General features: G+C 39.8%; 1 protein-coding gene across 1 annotated transcript in view; it reads left to right on the forward strand.

Moving 5' to 3' along the window:
• Positions 1–19,078, forward strand: part of LOC306857279 (pleckstrin homology domain-containing family A member 6-like) — a 58,116-nt gene that overhangs the window by 21,020 nt on the left and 18,018 nt on the right. The window contains 5 exon segments of the mRNA XM_079397143.1: positions 12,274–12,470; positions 13,311–13,748; positions 16,014–16,512; positions 17,276–17,362; positions 17,702–17,755. Coding sequence (XP_079253269.1) covers positions 12,274–12,470; positions 13,311–13,748; positions 16,014–16,512; positions 17,276–17,362; positions 17,702–17,755 — 1,275 coding nt within the window.

The following is a 19,078-nucleotide window of genomic DNA, read 5'->3' on the forward strand; positions in this document are numbered from 1 at the left end:
GCTGTACTGTAGGTGTGCTAGTTCCACTTGAGGAGAATGTGAGACTGTTATGTGTTTGATAACTGTGTTTATGTCTCTTGCCTCCGGCACCGCAGGGCCCCTAAGGGCTGGGCTGGAGATGCTCAAGAATCTGATGTCATGTCTCTGCAGGTCTTGTTAGGTTTAGAGTAAAACTGCTTTTTTTATGGCACCTGGCTTTTTAACTGACCAATAGGAAAGAAGTAAGCACGACGATGCACAGCTGAGGCGTTGATGACCTTTGACACTACCTTTAAAAAACAACAGGAGTAAACCTTGCTTCTCTCAGAACTGTGGTTTAAGCTTTCTGAATATTTTGGTATTTAGGTTATTCTTTATACATAAAATATGACTTAGAATTTACTTATTTGCCATTTGTTTATATTTAGAATATTTAAGGTAATAATTTTGAATATTCAGGTGTACTCGTGTATATACTTATATATACTTTTTAAATAAACTTATATTTTAGACTTTAGATTTTTCGGTTATTTGACTCATTGAATCATAACATTAGGGTTGATATGATTTATTTAATGATTTTGAAAAGAAGTCTCTTACACTCAACAAGGCAAAATTTATTTGATCAAAAATACAGTACAACACTAATATTGTGAATAATGTTAATTTAATTTTATTAATTTAAATAACTTAACTGATTTCTATTTTGAAAACAGTGCTTAGTATTTGTATGCAAACCGTGATTTTTTTTTCTTCACGAATCACAGATGAATACAAAGTTCAAAAGAATAGCTTTTTTTTTTTTGGTACCAATATAAAAGTCTTTACTGTCACTTTTAATTAATTTAATGCATCCTTGCTAAATACAGGTATTAATTTATTTTAGAAAATTGTACTAATCCCAAACTTTTGAATGATACAGTCTAACTGTTGTTGTTCATTAACTAATATTGATTTTTCAAGAAAGAGTTGGTTTATCGTTTCAGTTATTTGACTTTAAGATCATATGTACTTCAAAACATTCTTTATGTGTATATAATTTTCAAAGTTCTCTTTTTGTATTTTTACTATGGTTTATACATCACGCATTTACTTCTAATGTTCATCCCCTGTGGAAATGGCAGGTTTGGAGACACCGCCATTACAGCTTCACTAAAACCCATGTCTGCCTATCCATGTGTTTTTGAAAACATATCCAAAGCTGTTCTGTCTCCTACAAAAGAGAGACTATTTTATACTCTAGAGATATATTTGCAGAACAAAGCAAACTATCCGTCACAAGTACCCAGTAACTTCTTGCTTCTGCACCCTAAGGCAAAAGATGTGCAGTATGTCTTTTTCATATCACCGACCCCTATGGTGCAGTTTTGGTGTGGAGCCACGTCAGCGCAGATCATTGTCGTTTTTATGGCTGCCATAATAAAAATCATGCCACCATCATACATGTCACACTGTATCTCTAGAAAATACCTTTATGCATGTTCTGAACTTATAACCTAGCATGGTGTTAATCATTAACCAGGAAATACTGAAAAGTGTTTGTTGTGTGTGTTAGGAGAAAGAAAGGTGTGTTTAGTCAGCCATTCTTCATCGTGCTCTGTGATAGTGAACGGTTACATGTATCGTGTTGCCTCCACAAAAGAACCCGAAACACGTCTGACGCAGTGCATCTTTCACTGGACCTTTTTATTCAGACTCTTCTCCTGGAAGTGTTGCCAATTCTTTTATGAAGTCCTTCTCCAGTGTGCAAAGATCAAAACTGGTGTTTGGCCTCCAGGCGCGGGATATTCTTCGGTTTCACATTGTGAAGTCTGGCTTTTCATTGCTTCAGGCGTTATACCTGTGTGTGTGTGTGTGTGTATGTGTGTGGATACATAGATACATTTTAGGGACAAAGCTATCCCCAGAAGTACAGTAAATCTGACAAAATCTTTCCCTGGAAGGCTCTCTTTGAAATGTAAAATGGAATTTTGTCATAATAAAATGGTCATGTAGATGTTAATTTGTTTGGTCTTAGTGGAATAAATCTGCTGATATGCTGCTGCTGCGGCAAAGCAAGTAGTGAGACTTGCTCCTGCCAAAACATATGCTGAAATGCTGCTGTGAGCATATAAGAAATACTGCTGCTGCACATACTGTATAACATAAATGAAATAACCCCTGTATATAAAATTTGTGAAATCACCCTATAGCAGATCTGTACAGGTGGAGCTGGGGAAGGTGGAGGGTTTCTGAAACGTGCTGCAACTGCTACAGCGAGCACTAGCTTAGTATTTGAATGTTGAGCTGCAAGCTCATTGGCTGTTGATGCAAAAAGAAACCAATCACCTCCATCATTTGAATAATGATGTCATTATGTCAAATTGAGTTCGGACTGTGCCATCTAGAGTTTCATGACAGAACTCAGGATTTAAACCCATTTACATCAAGAATGATTACTATAACGATAAATATATTAGCTTCCATAACAATTAGCTTCCATACCATAACGTTCTGTTTATTATGAACATGATTCAATTATGTCGTCAGATGCTTTAAATGCGTGAGCTCTTTTAAGTTGGGTGGATTCTAAAGGTGGACATTCTGTCGGCATTTTATCGTTCATCAACTTGGGGGAAAAAATCCAACGGTATTGTTCTTCTGTCATTATTGTCATAACTGTGATATGGACTTTGCTATTCTCGTAAAATTTCAATTAGAAATTGTAAAAAATTCATAATCGTCAGCGAAATTTATAAAAGTTAGCATCCTTATTATGAACAACATTTTAGTCTGCAGTAATTGTACTTTATATAAAAAAAACAAAGCAAAATATGATAAAACAATTAATGTGAAATTCATGCTACCTGATACATCCATAATTTCAGCAATTTATTCAGTTCAAGTATGGCCTAAATGTGATGCAATTTTGTTTTCAAAGTGTTTTCCCCTCACTTTGTATTGCCTTCTAATGCCATTTTTTCTGCAATGTATTTTTTGCCAATTTTGAAATATGCAACTGTTTTGTGATTAAGAAATCTACAGTTCTTAAAGGAACACTCCACTTTTTTTGGAAATAGGCTCATTTTACAACTCCCCTAGAGATAAACAGTTGAGTTTTACAGTTTTTGAATCCATTCAGCCGATCGGGTCTGGCAGTAGCACTTTTAGCTTAGTTTAGCATAGATCATTGAATCGGATTAGACCATTGGCATTTTGCCATCAAAAATTACTAAAGAGTTTCGATAATTTTCCTATTTAAAACTTGACTCTTCTGTAGTTACATCGTGCACTAAGACCGACGGAAAATGAAAAGTTGCGATTCGGGAACTCGAGCTGCGTCGAAAACGCTAGGAGAACGTCTTCAGCGTGACCGCGCTCTGAATACATGTGTAATCTGTCCAATGGAAGGGCGAGACGTAATCGTCCAGGAAGCATAAAAGCACGTGCGGTGGAACCGGCATCAGCTTTTTGTCATTCAGCAACCGCTACTCTCTGTGTGTGTCTGTCGATCTGTGTTGTGAGTCTTATTAAGTGTTGTTTGTCCCTACACAATCACTTGAAATAAGCTCCACAATGTGTGCAAGCACTTGGGCGAGAGCAGATCGCATCACAGGCTGTATGTTCCTCCCTGCAAACGTTACATCACTGCTGGGGATACACAGTCCGTGTGTGGTCTGCTTGAGAGCTGACTGCCCGCTTTGTGAGCGTTTGTCACTATGTCTGCTTGCTCTCGGAAGGCTCTCTTTGAGGAGTGAGCTTTCACTAGCGTTCCTTGCGGTGCCTTGCGGCGGCTGCGCTCGTGGCAATCGCACATGGATGGGCAAGCCCCTATCTTCTTCCTTTCCCATCAGATCCAGCGCCCGCTCTCTGGAATCGGAAGCCCGCCCCGCGGTTCTTCCCCCCAGAGAAAGGGCTCGACGCTCCGCCTGTCTTCCTCCGAGGAGGTGGACGTGAAGGACGTTGATGAGCTTTGTAAAGCTGCAGTGTTTGCATAAGCATATTATGAATGACGACATAATTATATTCGCGCCTTCAGCTCTAAGTAATGGGGCTGATTGTGCTTCTCCCCGCTGTACGATCTGCTGAGGCACGGCGACAAGTGAGATTGCGGGGATCGCAACATGGATCTGGCGAACGGGTTGGAGACGGGTTCGCCCTATCTCCCCCTGCATTCCCCAGATCTAGCGCTCTCGCTCGGGGCTGGAAGCTAGCGGTGCGGTTCTTCCCCCTTTGAGTGAGAGCTCGCTGTTGCAGCATGCGTTGCCGAGGCATTATGTCATTCTCATTCATATCAGAAGCAATGCCCCAGGTGGAACAGATGCTCGCGAGCTATCTGTCCCCTGCGCACAACTTCAGCGTTGGTGGGTAAGGGGTACGCGGTGCAGGTCAGGCTGGTGCGTGTCTGCACACCATGGCGGTGTTACAGGTGTACCAAGCCGACATACTTGCTTAAAGAGCTAGATGAGGGATAGAAGCTCAAGCCCTCGCCGTGTGCCAGCTCCTCATACAGAGAGGCACAAAACAGAGCGTTGCTACTCACGCACCCCCACGGCGGGGCCGAGGTGGCAAACACTCTGGGTCAGGGAGCTCTAGGACTAAGCCGGATCTGCGGACCGTACTTTAGTCTAAGATGTCCTCGGCCAAGAAGCCCTGACAAGCGTGGCCCAGGGCTTACGAGGGCAGGCCCTTCTGGGGAAGAGCGGGTTACACCTCATTATACGGTGTCCGTCTCCCCCCAGTGCCCTTGGGAGACCAGTCTTCCAACCCTGCTAGAGTTCCAGGGCGCAGCCGGCTCCAGCGAGCGCTTCTCTCAGTTACTTCCGCCCCGAAGTGTTGCGGAGCTGAGAAGCTCGCCACCCCTGCGGTGGTCTCTAGAGCTCCTGTTTCGGCCGTCTCCTGCCGGCCCTCTGCTTCAGGGCACCGAGCTAGCAGCTCTAGGTACACCAGAGGCCAGTCTCGAGAGACTGGTTCCCTCAGTAGACACTTGTGATGTGGGAGCCCATGCCAAGCGTGTCTCATTGGGTCTTGCCTGAGCAGGCTCTGGTTCTATCAGCCTGGTCTTCCTAGAAATGATGCGGGTCTGAGGACCATTGTTTCAATTGGAGGCTTCAGCTGAGGCAGTCCTGATGCTATGGCCCAGGACTTATGAGGGCAGGCCCCTCTGGGGAAGAGCGGATTACACCGCATTGCACGGTGTCTGTCTCTCCTCAGTGCCCTCAGGAGATCAGTCTGCCAACCCTGCCAGAGTTCCAGGGCACAGCTGGCTCCAGCGAGCGCTTCTCTCAGTCACTTCTGCCCGGAAACGTAGTGGAGCTGAGAAGCTCGCCACCCCTGCGGGGGTCTCTAGAGCTCCTGGTTTGGCCGTCTCCTGCCGGTCCTCCGCTTCAGGGCACTGAGCTAGCAGCTCTAGGTACACCAGAGGCCAGTCTCGAGAGACTGGTTCCCTTAATAGACCATCTGGCAGCGTGGAAACTACTGCCAATGTGTCTCAGCGGGTCCTGCGTACTGTAGAGAAAGGCTATCGTATTTAGTTCGGCGCTCCACCGCTGCCTTTCAACAGGGTGATTCCCACGTTAGTGGGCCCTGAGCAGGCTCTGGTCATGGAACAGGAAATAGAAACTCTCTTGAGGAAATACTTCATAGTTCCCAAGAAGGATGGAGGGTTGCGTCCCATTTTACATCTGCATCAGTTGAACCGCTCAGTCAGCATACTGAAGTTCAAGATGCTCAAAACTCAAACAGGTAAGTATATCAGATCAAGTCCGAGGACTGGTTTGTCACGATCGATCTAAAGGATGCACACTTCCACGCCTCCATCCTTCCCACTCTCAGGAAGTCCCTGCTTTTGGGGGCAAAGCTTACCAATATCAGGTTCTTCCCTTTGGCCTTGAAACTCTCACCCCGCACTTTTACATCAACGATTGGTTGATTCTATCTCAATTGGAGCAGCTGGCGATTCGACATCGAGATGTCGTTTTCGCGCACTTGAAAGAGCTGGGGTTGAGACTGAACGCCAAGAAAAGTGTGCTTTCTCCAGTACAGAGAACCACTTATCTAGGCGTGGTGTGGGGTCCAGGCAAGCATGTCCCCTGCTCGGTTTGAGTCGATCCTCACATCAGTCAAGAGAGTGAGAGAAGGCCAGTCACTCACTGTCAAGCAGTTTCAAAAACTGCTGGGTCTGATTGCAGCTGCGTCCAATGTGATATCTATTGGCCTGCTGTACATGAGACCCCTACGGTGGTGGCTCAGAACCAAGGGGTTCTCCCCGAGGGGAAACCATCCTCCAATCCAGAGCTCCCTCTACGAGGAAATTTGTCACTTCATGGTGCGGAGACCGCCACCTTGACCCAGTTAACTGCCCGATTGGTACAGTGCTGGAGTTCCTGCAGGCCCGTTTCTCCACAGGGGTAACCCACGCCACCCTGAAGGTTTACGTGGCACCTTTTTGGCCTTCCGCTCCCTTCTCGGTGGCCTCTCAATGGGTAGGCACCCCCTAGTACATGTTTCCTCCAGAGGCTGAGGCCTCTGGCCAGAGAGGCATAGCCATAGCCTCGAGTCCTCTGCTCTGCTTGGGATCAAGACTTACTTCTCAGAAGTTGGCCTTTGGGACGCAGGCCTGACCACTTTAGCCACTCGTGACCCTTTTTCTCTCGCCCTCGCTGTGAAAAATTGCCAAATCGCTGTTGATTTGGATCAAACTTCCCATTCTCACCTGCCTCTGCAGTCGCTGATGTGTGTCCTGAGTTCACTTTGTTTTCCTCAGCAGTCCTGGGTTGGTTACCTTGTCCTAGTGTGCGGGGCTGAGGTGTCTCTCTATCAGACATGTGGACTCTGTCTGCTGTGTAGACAGACACCAAGCAGAGAGTGTGTGTGTATGTGTTTGTGAAGTACGGTGGGAGACAGAACACACACGCAAGAAGCCGTCCAGCCCTGTATAACGTCTAGTCATTAAAGGTTGCTGCAATCATTCATTTTGCAGCTCTCCCCCATATTTTTGCTGTTGTTTGAGATCATGCTGTTAACTGCTTTGTCAACATGTTGGAGAGCATCAGATTACAGCTGTGGCTGTAACCTTCCTGCTATGTTGCATGTGTGTATTTCCAGCTGTTTGCCTTCACTCAGCTGTGTTGCAGGTTAGAGAGCTGGGATAGGAGCTTTTATGTAAAAATAGTTAATATTTACATTATTATATACAGTATTTGTTTTTTATTATATGTGTAGTCCTTCAGGTATTTCAAGTATTTTAGTATAAACAAACAAACAAATAAAGAAAAAAAGAAAGAAAGTTGAAGTGATGTGCATAAAATATTTGTATTAAAAATAAATATTGTGTTTGGCTTGTGTACTTAATAAAATGTGCAGTGAATTTATAGCAATAATAACAATAATAATATAAATTATAAAGAACTTGAAGGAATGTTTTTAAAATATTTATATTATAAATATTTGTAATAAATCATGCATGTAGTCTTTCAATTTAATTCACATTCATTTACTTATAATAATATTTTTTATATATATTTTGTGTATATATAAATGTCAAAATATAATTTTTGGTATTTTGACAACCCCATTTGGTATCATGATTTTCTGAAAGCTAGTTTATCTACACAAGCACATCTCACATCCCTATCCCCTGGACTCCAGGATCAGCAAACATGGACCAAAAGCGAGAGAGTTCAGTTTACTAGCTCCACATGACTGAGAGTATACAACTACCTGTCAGAGGCTCAGAAATAGAGAGAGACAGACAGAATGAAAGAGGCAAGGAGGCAGGTCTGTCGTTTCAATATCTGCTGAGGCTTGACTGTCTGCTTCCTCTTCCACCTGGCACTCCAAAAAGCAAAGCAGGGAATTGCTCTGTTCCTTTTTTTAACATCGAGCTGCTTTGGGCATTGGTACCTGCTGTCCAGCCTCAGCGTCCCACACTGTGTCTCACAATCAAATCAACTACTATCGGACGTAATGAGTGTAGACAGGTGAACTCACTCTCTGAGCTTTTCCTCCCAGATGAATCTCAAATTGTGATCATTTTTGTTTGAAATTGAGGATTATATGGGAAATACAGGGAGAATTCACTAATAAAGAATTGCTCTTTTCATAGTACAAATTATTTATAATTATAAAAATGTCAATGTGTAAAAATAATGACATTTACTTTAAATCCTTATAGATTTCAGTAGATTTATTGACAAGTTAATCTCTATACTGGGTTTTTAGTGAATAAGACAGGGGGTTTTACAGTGAAATACCATATGCATAACTTTGCCGAACAGTTAAAAGAGACAAAAAAAAGGAAGAAAATAAACCAACAACAAAAACTTTTTATTCTCCCTAAATTGATTTTTTTTTTTTTTTTTTTTTTTGCTTTGCTTTGAGAGAATTTCAGAGGCTGTTGAGGGATTAACTAGAAGAAAATGGTAAAGAAATCCCATCTAAAACATCGCAACATATTTTGTTGTAGTGTGAAAAGCCAAGTTGGAATGGCTCAGCCTTGTGTCAGAGCCGAGATGGGAAAGTATGTCAGTGCATATTATACTCAAAGGAAATAACCTACAGTGACTTTCATTGTGGCCTGTTGAAATATATGATCCAACATTAACAATAAACTGGCCCTCTTGGACATTCGATTACGTCTACAGTGTAAACATGATTCTTTTCCACCACTATGTAATAGATCTTTGTAGCTAATGTGTCCTGGGCTGCACCTCTGTGCCAGTGCCATAGGAGACAGAGAGCTCTTGGCACAGAGAGAGAAAACAAAACACACTCCGATTACGATGAGACTATGTAGCTTGACCTTACTTTATGTGCAATAAAAGGGTGAAATGAATGTCAGTCTTATCAGATCATCTGCTAGTCTGGTGTGTTACCATCACTTGCATCAACAAATGCACAAAAAGTGGGCGTCATTATAATATGAGATCCTACACAGTGTGAGATTCAAATACATGCTTTCCGATTTTCACATGTGTAGGCTTGTATCCCCAGGCTAGCAACAATAAAATTGATCTTGTGTTGGTTTTGTATATGGTCTGACCGAGCCTGTGATATTCCTAAGAGAACTATGGAAGATATTTATCTCCACACACTAAAGATGACAGACATTTTCAATTAGGCCATAATTAAGGTTTGACTAAATATAGTTCTGCACTGACATACTGTGTGACAAAGTCATTTCTTTTTTCTGATTTGTAAAGAAGAGAAGGAGGTACTTGTGCTTGTTTGGATAGAAGGGTACCTGGTAGTTATAAGAGTAGGTCTGTAAAGATAGATCAGTCTGGCATGTGACTCCACTGCAAAAACAAATGTCTCCTATATAAATACTGTATGTCTTTAGGATGCACTTGGAATCAGGTGACTATTTAAACTGACCTTTGAGGAAGTGATTTACATTTAGCATTTAACAATTAGACATTTAACTAATATTTAAGTGTTTTATTTACAGTGAAAGTCAGTGGTGTCCAAAACAAAACAAAAATTGTTTCACAGACAAGAAAATGTCATACAGAATGGCATGTGGTGAATAAATGATGAAGATTTTTCATTTTTGAGTGAACCATCCCTTAAAGGGAGTTTTTTTTGGGACGCAGTTTAAAGTTTATGGTTTATGATACTACTTTCCCAAATTCTTCAGCAGTCAAATATCTCTGAATAATAACGTTTTATAACTGACTGCTCATCCGGGAAACTCGTGAACTTCATGTGACCTCTTCACGTTATAATATTACATTTTGAATCCTTATATTAGCGACAACATGACAAATTAGTACCAGATAAATCATGTCACTTCAGCTTAACATGGTTCATTTGTCATGCATCCTCACAAAGCAGTGTCAAATACCTTTTGCATACTTACAAATTGCCAAACGCCTCTTCCTCCTACACTTTATTTCCTTAAATAAAGATGTACTAGAAGGTTGGACACACGGTAAAGAGGGTTTAAATGAAGACCAGCTATATTAAAGTGAAACAAACATTTAAAAGTGCCAGCTCAGCGTCATTTAGTAATAATCTGCACAAGAACAATGACTTCTCTATAAAATCAAATGCAAACAGTAGGCACAAAATTTGCCAAGCCCTGCAATGAATCAATAGTGCGGGAGTGTTTGACGGTTTCCTCGGGGAGAGGCTCAATCAAAGGAAACAAGGCATTCTTTTGGCAGGTACAAAGGTAAACGAAGGACTTGCAATAGCCTGGTTAGTTTTTGTGCCAGATTTCTGAAAATTGAGCAACTACTGCAATGCAAACTTTTGTTTTGACACTCTACTTCCTGTGACACAGATGACTGTCTCAGTTTCAAGAGAATGTTAAGCATGCAAACAACACTGAGTGAATAAATGGCAAATAAAATACTTGATTACTATAGCCCAAGTTTGTTATTCTGGTTAATTTAAGTTGTTTTGACAGCATGTCGAAACTCTCAGGCTTTTTCTCCTTACTAGACACTTCACATATGAACACTTTTATCTATACAGAATTATTATAACTTGTGTATTTAAAGTAAATCTTGTTCATCAGGTTTTGTCTATTCAAAAAAATAGTTTGTTTCTTAATGGTCTATAGTGTCCTGACTCCTGAGGAGCAGTTAACTATTAGATTGCATGAAACTGATTTTGGCACACCCTCGGATGACTAAGTGCAGGTTGTTTTATGCAAGACTAATTGAGAGGATTGGCATTGGTTGAGATCCTGAAATACAACTGAATGTTATGGTCAGATTATTGTAACTTCCAGTGATGTCACGTTTCATCAGTGGTCACACACCCTCTTCATTCAAAACCTGTCATGTCTGTTATAGAAAGAAATATGACATTGTGTAATGGACTTTTTGCATCATAAATTGACCAAAATTGCCACCAAAAGTAACAAAAAATACCCCATATTTAAAACGGGTGGACAAAAATACCCCTGTAGAGTTACACAGGGGAAAAAAAGCTCTTTTAAAGGTAAAAGTTTGTATTGTATCTATTTTCTAAAAATGATATATGATATTTTTTTTGTGCTTTAAATAGGAAAGTTTATTTTCAGACACAAGTCGTAAAAAAGTTACAAACAGGAAAAATTTGCTTGTAGATTCTGAGGTTTGTTGCTATATGTTTTTTTCCTTTTGTTTTGTTTGCTGTTTGTTACTGGACTGACTACAGAATGTAGCCCACAGTTAACTCTAAATTATTATGTATTGCCCCCATGTGGTGAAGTTCTGTACTACAGTATTTTTGACCAGCATGCATGTGTGTAAACTATTGTGTTACTTATTTAATGTAACATGATCACACAAAGGTTTTCCATTGTCTATGTGCTTAACTGCTGATATTTTGTATTTGTAATAACACAGCAAAGCCACATTTTTACTTACTGCCTATTCTTTCAGGATATTAATGTACATGTCCACTTCATTATGATAAACCTTACGACATCTAGCCCACATCTAACCTGCTCCCAAAGTTGATCTTTATATTTGAGCTAGTCATCCTTATGTAGTCTTTTCTCCTCTGTTCCCTATCTCTGAGGACCTCTGATTGAGTTTTCTCCAATGTGTCGATGAGCCACATTTAGTAGGTATTTCAGAGCACCTCTTTTTGCTACTATAACTGCATGACAAGTGACAAGATTGGACTCACCTGCTTACGTTCCTAACAAGCTGACAGTAATTATTATGTTGACAAAAGTAAATAAGTATCTTCAAACTTCTATATGTAGAAGTCTAAAATGAATATCAGTCATTGTATACAATAATTAAACTGGACTAAATTAATTTTTGAAAGTCCTCAGTCACCTGTCAGCTAATCCTCAACATTTAATTGCTATAATTTTGACTCTGTCCTGCATGTCCGAGCCACAATTTTCTCCAGTGTTGTGCTGCATATTAAATATAAACACATTTGACTTCACATGAAAATTAAGTTATTGCATGGACTATTTTTGTTTGCATGCACTGCAACTCCTACCTTCACCAGGCTCTCTGAAAGGCCTCAAAGGAATAGTTCATCCAAAAATGAAAATTTGCTTTCTGGTGAAGAAACAAACTCATCTACACCTTGGATGGCCTGAGCTTAAGTAAATTTTAAGCGAATTTTAATTTTTGGGTGAATTATTCCTTTAAGCATGTCTTTCATTCACAGGCTTTTATTTACCTGCTCATGTACATATGAACAATTGAATGGACTATTTTGCATGAGTTCTGCTGGATCTGTTTTGCATGCTCTGTTGTCCCTGTGGTATCAGGTTTACAATTATGTTCTTGCACAATTGGAGTGGCTATAGGACAGTCCAATAATATTCTCTCTTTCTCTCTTTTCCTCTTGCAGGTGTGGTGCGAAAGCAACGAAGAGGAGGAGGAGGAGGAGGAAAGTGAGGATTTAAAGGGCAGTATTGCGTTCTGTTTGCAGGTTGAGCACATAGGAATTCGTACATACTACTTCAGTGCAGACAGCCAGAAGGAGCAGGAGGAGTGGATCCAAACCATGAGTGAGGCTGCCAGGGTCCACATCCAAGCCACATCCAGGTAAACACACATCTATAATCCACATTAATTCATACACAATCCTCTCTTGCATTCAAGACCAGCGTGACAGAGCAAAAAATGGTTTTAATTTTCTCAGAAATGAAAAATCTGTAATCATTTACTCACCTTATTGTTGTTCCAAACTGCATGATTCTTCTTCTCTGGAAAACAAAAAAGTAGATTAAAATCAATAGATTTATACTTTAGTTAACAAATGCTTGATTCTCCATTCTTATTGTCATTAATAATTTGACTACATAGTGGCCAACTAAATATAGCATAGTTTGAAGTTGCGCACTCATGTGCATCCATGTGTTTTCTGTGCATCTACACTCAGGCACCATGTTTTCAGCGCTGTTAAAATAAAAGTCCCGTTTACAACTTATCAGCCAAACAATAAAACCTATTTGCCAATGCCAAGAACTAAAAATATTCCCAATTGAAATGGAGCAAACGAGTCATAATGACTACTTCCTTGAAACTCTTCTAGTGCTTTTATGGACCTTCATTCAGTACAAATAAGATTTCCACTTTTGTCTTTTACAGTAGAAAAAAAAATGTCATATGGTTTTGGACAACATGTGATTCTTGTGGATTTCAAACAGGCAAAGACACAGATCTGAGTTGTTCCTCTGCATGAAATTTATGCAGAGGAACAACTAAAATAGCACAGATGGAACACAAGCCCATGCCATTAATGCTGCTACCCTGATACTCTAGAACAAACAGTCATGTGCACTTCTTATAAAACAACATTTCATCAAACAGATCTAAGGCATCACACTGTTTATGACAGTGTTTTACATATGTTTTGTCTTTCTCTTTCCTGCTGTTCTGCAGAAATAAATCTGAGCCCGTCCCTGCAGCAGACGAAAACGACATGGTAGCCAAACGCCTCGAGCTCAACTCTCATGCAGAGAATGGCCAGAGGCCAGATGTCCATGAGCTTAACGGTGTAGAAACCAGAGACACAATGCCCAGCACCCCAGTGACCCCAGTTACCCCAAATATAGAGGGCAGAATGGGGGAGAAAGGAGGCCTGGCACCCCATCACCCCAACGGCTGGGGTAACTATGGTCCTCCCAACGGTTCAAGATACCAGTCCCAAGAGAACGTGAGGGATATGCGCGAGTCACATGAGGAGAATGTGGTGATGCGGAGAGGCTTTGTGCCCAGGACAGCACCGGAGAGACTCGCCCAGAGGAAGAGCTCCATGACGCAGTTGCAGCAGTGGGTCAACCAGCGGCGGGCTATGGTGCCTCAAGACGACGGCCGCAGGTGAGGTCTAGAGTGCTTTCATAACCTCTTTCTAGTCTTATCCGCAGGGATATTATAGTAAAAATATATTAGTAAAAAATATATTAGTAAAAAATTATATTTTATTAAATTTTTTAATGTATGATTTTGGTTAGTTTAAGTTTAGTTGTAATATTTTCAGTGGTTTTTATTTTTAGTTTCAGTTTTGCTTTTTATTTTAGTTTTAGTTTCATTACAGTATATTAGTACTTAGTTAATACTAAACTAAATAAAACAGTTACTAAACTGATTTAATTTAATCATTAATTTCTCTGCAGTATAGTTTTATTGCTGTCTAATGACATTTTTTTATAATGCACGTGGGCTGCAAAAACTAAATTTTTATTTTAGATCTTTTTGGAGTTCTACAAATGTATTTATCTTACTTCATTTTTTTTCCAGTAATGTAAAGGTCAGTAAGACTTTTTAATGCTTTTATTCAGCAAGGAAGCATTAAATTGATCAAAAGTGTCAGTAAAGAGTATTTTACTTAAGTGCACTTAAGTACTTCTGTACTTTACTTGAGTAGTATTTTTTCTGGAAACTTAATGACTTTAACTTCTACATTCTAAACTGTGTACGTGAAAATATTACCTATAAAGCCACAGAAGAACTGTTGTGTGTCTCCTAATAAAACACAATAGGTGTTGGACTTGAAGCAGCGCTGCACAAACCGTTCTGTGAGACATCAAAATACAGTGAGACCGATTAGACAGCATTTTTAACATTTTTGTTTATAATAAATAAGCCAAATAAGTCTTACTGTTTTGCTGTTGTAAAGTTATACAGCTACAGTTGTTTTGCTGGGTTTTAAAGCAGGTTTGTTTTTTTCTCTTCCTTATCACTCTGTATTTACAGGATTTCACTGTCCACTGTGTTCAAATGTGAATGAATGGCTACACATAGATGTGTGCACACACTGTCAGAGCTGTGTGAGATCACTACCATCACTCTTTTGTGGGGGTGGTAGGAGTGTTAAAGGTGGGGTAAGTGATTTCTGGAAGTCAATGTTGCTATTTGAAATCACCAAAACAAACACGCCCCTTCCCCAAAAGGGTCTTGCCCCTATTTAGCTGTTGCGGCGCGCTGCGTCCGGTGTAGACTAACCTATCAAGAAGAACCAAAGCAACCTTGGCATCTGATCGCAGGCCTTCCGCTCCTTGAGGTCTCTCCAGTGCTGGAAAGCTGATCCAATATTTACACGGGTCCTACTTCTTACCTTATCGTTCCGCAGACATTTTCAACTTTTGTTTTTTATCCGCCATCTCTATCTTTCTGTCGCTCAGCTCGGCTGTTCACTGAACGCTCTCTCCTCCATATCATGAGTAGACATGGCCCTTACTGCTGATTGGCTACAAGTTTGTTTTGGTACTCGGCCCCGACTCAGTTTTCTAAAGCGTTTTTGAAAAATTACATACCCCACCTTTAAATAATAATACTTATTATTTTTATTTATTTATTATTTTTTTCCCCATAGGTTTTTAACATTATTAAAGCTCTTTATTCCAAAGATACTACAAGCTAGTCAGTGTATTCAGTAGGTATAATGTATTGTAAGTTGCTTCAAAGGTATTGCAAGTATTACGTACAACAATAATAAAACAGTGCATCGACATAAAAAAGGAACATTACTTTTGGTACTTAAGTACTTTTAAAAGCAAGTACTTCTGTACCTTTACTTAAGTAAAAATCTGTCTTTACAACTTTTACTTGTAATGGCGTAATATTTGACCAGCAGTATTTGTACTTTTACTCAAGTAATGGAGTTGTGTACTTTGTCCGCCTCTGGTAAAGAGTTTTATTCTCTTTCAAATAAATACTGTAAATACTGAGAAAAATGTCTTTGGTTTTCACAAAAATATTAAGTAGCACAACTGTTTTCAACATTGATAAGAAGAACAAATATTTCTTAAGCACCAAATCAGCATATTAGAATGATTTCTGATGAATCATGTGGCACTGAAGACTGGAGTAATGGCTGCTTAAAATTCAGCATTGTCGTCACAGAATTAAATTCTGTTTTAAAATATATTAAAATAGAAAACAGTTATTTGAAACTGCAATAATATTACTTAATATGTCTGTTTTTGCTATGTATTTGATCAAATAAATGCAGCCTTGGTGAGCATAAGAGTCTTCCTTCAAAAGCATAAAAAATCTTACTGACCCCAAACTTTTGAATGGTAGTGTATATTTATTTACATTTGCATTTAATTTTCTGTTAATGATAATTCCTCTCCTTCTTAGTCCATCCAGGTACTACACAGTAAACCGTGCTATGCCAGCAGACTATTATGGTGTGTATGGCGGCCCTCCATATGTAGATGACTATCCTCTCTACCCACCTGGCGTGCGACCTGAGAGCATCTGCTCCATGTCGGCTGCATACAACCGACCGCCTCCTCGTTGGACCATGGAAGAGAGAAGGCGGTCATTGCGAGACGGACCCTTATATGGTCAACCTCGTGACCCTCAGTGGATGATAGGACCGCAGGGTCCTGCCTATTACCCCCAGTTGGACTCAGCGCAGAACTCTATGAGACGACTTTCCATACAGCCCCGCTCGCGGTCGGTCCCTCGTTCACCCTCTTCTTCATTGGGAGGACCCTACTCTCCACACAGCTTTGCTTCACCTGCCCGATCGCCCAGCGCCAGGTTTGATCGGGGACCTGGCCGAATCAGAGAAGAAGGAATATATGCTGACCCCTCAGTCTACGGCCTCCGCAGGTCACTGAGCTCACCTAAGGTAAAGCATCTGTCAAACAACTAAGGCTGATTTGGTTTATGTTGCCGTCAGCAGGCAACCAGGTGAGGCACAGGGCCCACAACCAATCTAAAGTATCCAGATTTGTTACCCATTCTCAGTGGGGAAAGTGCCTGTGCAACACTGCTCAAAAAAAGGTTGACCAGCAAAATTGCTCAAAATGTTGCCCCATGAATCATCAGCCTAAGTATCCATAACCAAAGCATCTCATTTGAATGATTATTTCCAGATTATTTCAGATTTTGATTGCTATATCTTGCTTAAACTTTTTTTTTCAGTCATAATGTGAGTTTGCCATTAAATTACTTATGACATTTTACAAATTATTCTGCCTTAGGACTAACCAATTAACCAGAGCATTTCATTTGATTGATTATTTCCAGATTATTTTAGATTTTGATTGCTATATTTTTCTTAAACTTTGACTTTCATTCATACTTATGACATTTAAAATAATGTAATATCATTGACGATTGATGTAGGAATATTATATTATATGTACTGTGTATATTTATTATGTATAAATAAATACATATGTGTGTGTGTGTATATATATATATATATATATATATATATATATATACATATATACACACACGCACGCACACACACTTGTTTTTCTTTTATAATAAAATATAGTAAAATATAATATAATATAATTTAATATATACTTATATTGTATTGTATAATATTATATTGCCTTCTTTGTGTATGACTTTAAAGTACATAATTCTTCGTGTTTAAGTATGATTTCCCTGGAGAAAGACGCTCCTACAGCCAAGGAATGTACCACTACAACTACCCAGCATCCCCTTCGCTCCATAGTAAAATGGTAAGTCACACTTTAAAGCATTTGTGAATGTGTTTAGCATGAAACACATCATTTGGAGCCTTGTCAATAGAGAACCAGCAAATCATGCAATCATGTGACACATAATTTCTATGTGCAACATATCAAGTGTACTAGCCTGGCTATTGAATGATGGAGACTGTGTAATTGTCTGTTGTAATTAGTGTGATGTATTGCGGTTTGCTGTGATTAGCGATGCCGTGATCAGCATGTATCTGTCCTCACCTGTGTCTCGTCTCTCCATCCGATGCTTTTGTGTGCTGTATGCTGCTGCTGGGTTTGACACACTGGGTTTTGCTGCTGCCTCACTGCACCCATCAGGAGGACATTTTAGATGTGCAGCTTCAGAGGAACCTGGAGTACCTAGATCAACAGGTAGGAGTCTCGGTCCCACAACCACAACTGAGATTCAATGCTGACAGCACATATTAGCTCTCGTCCGAAACCCAGTGAGCTACTCAACTAAGTGATATGAAAAGAATATTAATTATGATTAAATGTAGAAAATGTAGATTATTAATAAATTTCCATTTTAGCTAGGATGCTGCTTTAGAAAGCAGGCAGTAGACAGACGCAGCTCACTAAGTTTTCGAACAGAGCTTTTGATTGTTGGCTTCACTTTAAAGAGATGATAGAGAACAGACTAACCGTTGTTTGGTTGCCCAATTCAAGACATAAACAACCATGTCATTACTGTTGTCACGGTCCTCTCAAACATTTTTCCTGTTCTCACTGTCTTCTCTTCTGTGTGCGGGTTCTCACACTGATTTGAAAGGGTTTTCTAATTTTAGAACAGCTGCATGTTAACTACTGCTATATATGGCTTCTTCGTAGTTGTCACATGGGAAAGTTGTCTCGAGGGGTTATATCCCAGGAACTGTAACACAAATATGTGTTTTCTGTAGCAGTGTTTTTTATATGTTGGTTTTGAAATTTTGATCAAAGAGTCAGCTCTGGGCACATTGTAATTATTTTCATTACAATTTCTGTCAAATTTCTGTCAAATATTTTATATTTCTCTGTGTTACCAGTTTTGCTGTTTTATGAATTGTTTATTGTTTCATATTTTTACTGATTATGTTTTATAGGATATGCCTGTTATACAACCCGAATTCCGTAAATGTTGGTACGTTTTTTTAAAATTTGAATAAAACGAAAACTAAAAGACTTTCAAATCACATGAGCCAATGTTTTATTCACAATAGAACATAGAGAACATAACAAATGTTTAAGCGGAGAAATTTTACACTTTTATAAATGAGCTCATTTCAAATTTGATGCCTGCTGCAGGTCTCAAAAAAGTTGGCTGAAAAAGCAAGACATTTTGAAAAGATTCAGCTGGGAGAACATCCAACAACTAATTGACATCAGGTCTGTAACATGATTAGATATAAAAGGGATGTCTCAGAGAGGCAGAGTTTCTCAGAAGTAAAGATGGGCAGAGGCTCGCCAATCTGTGAAAGAGTGCGTAAAAAGATTGTGGAATACTTTAAAAACAATGTTCCTCAACGTCAAATTGCAAAGGCTTTGCAAATCTCATCATCTACAGTGCATTACATCATCAAAAGATTCAGAGAAACTGGAGAAATCTCTGTGCGTAAGGGACAAGGCCGAAGACCTTTGTTGGATGTCCGTGGTCTTATGGCCCTCAGACGACACTGCATCGCTCATCGGCATGATTCTATCATTGACATTACT

This window comes from Barbus barbus (genome assembly GCF_936440315.1).
Source record: "Barbus barbus genome assembly, chromosome: 37".
Taxonomy (NCBI): Eukaryota; Metazoa; Chordata; class Actinopteri; order Cypriniformes; family Cyprinidae; genus Barbus; species Barbus barbus.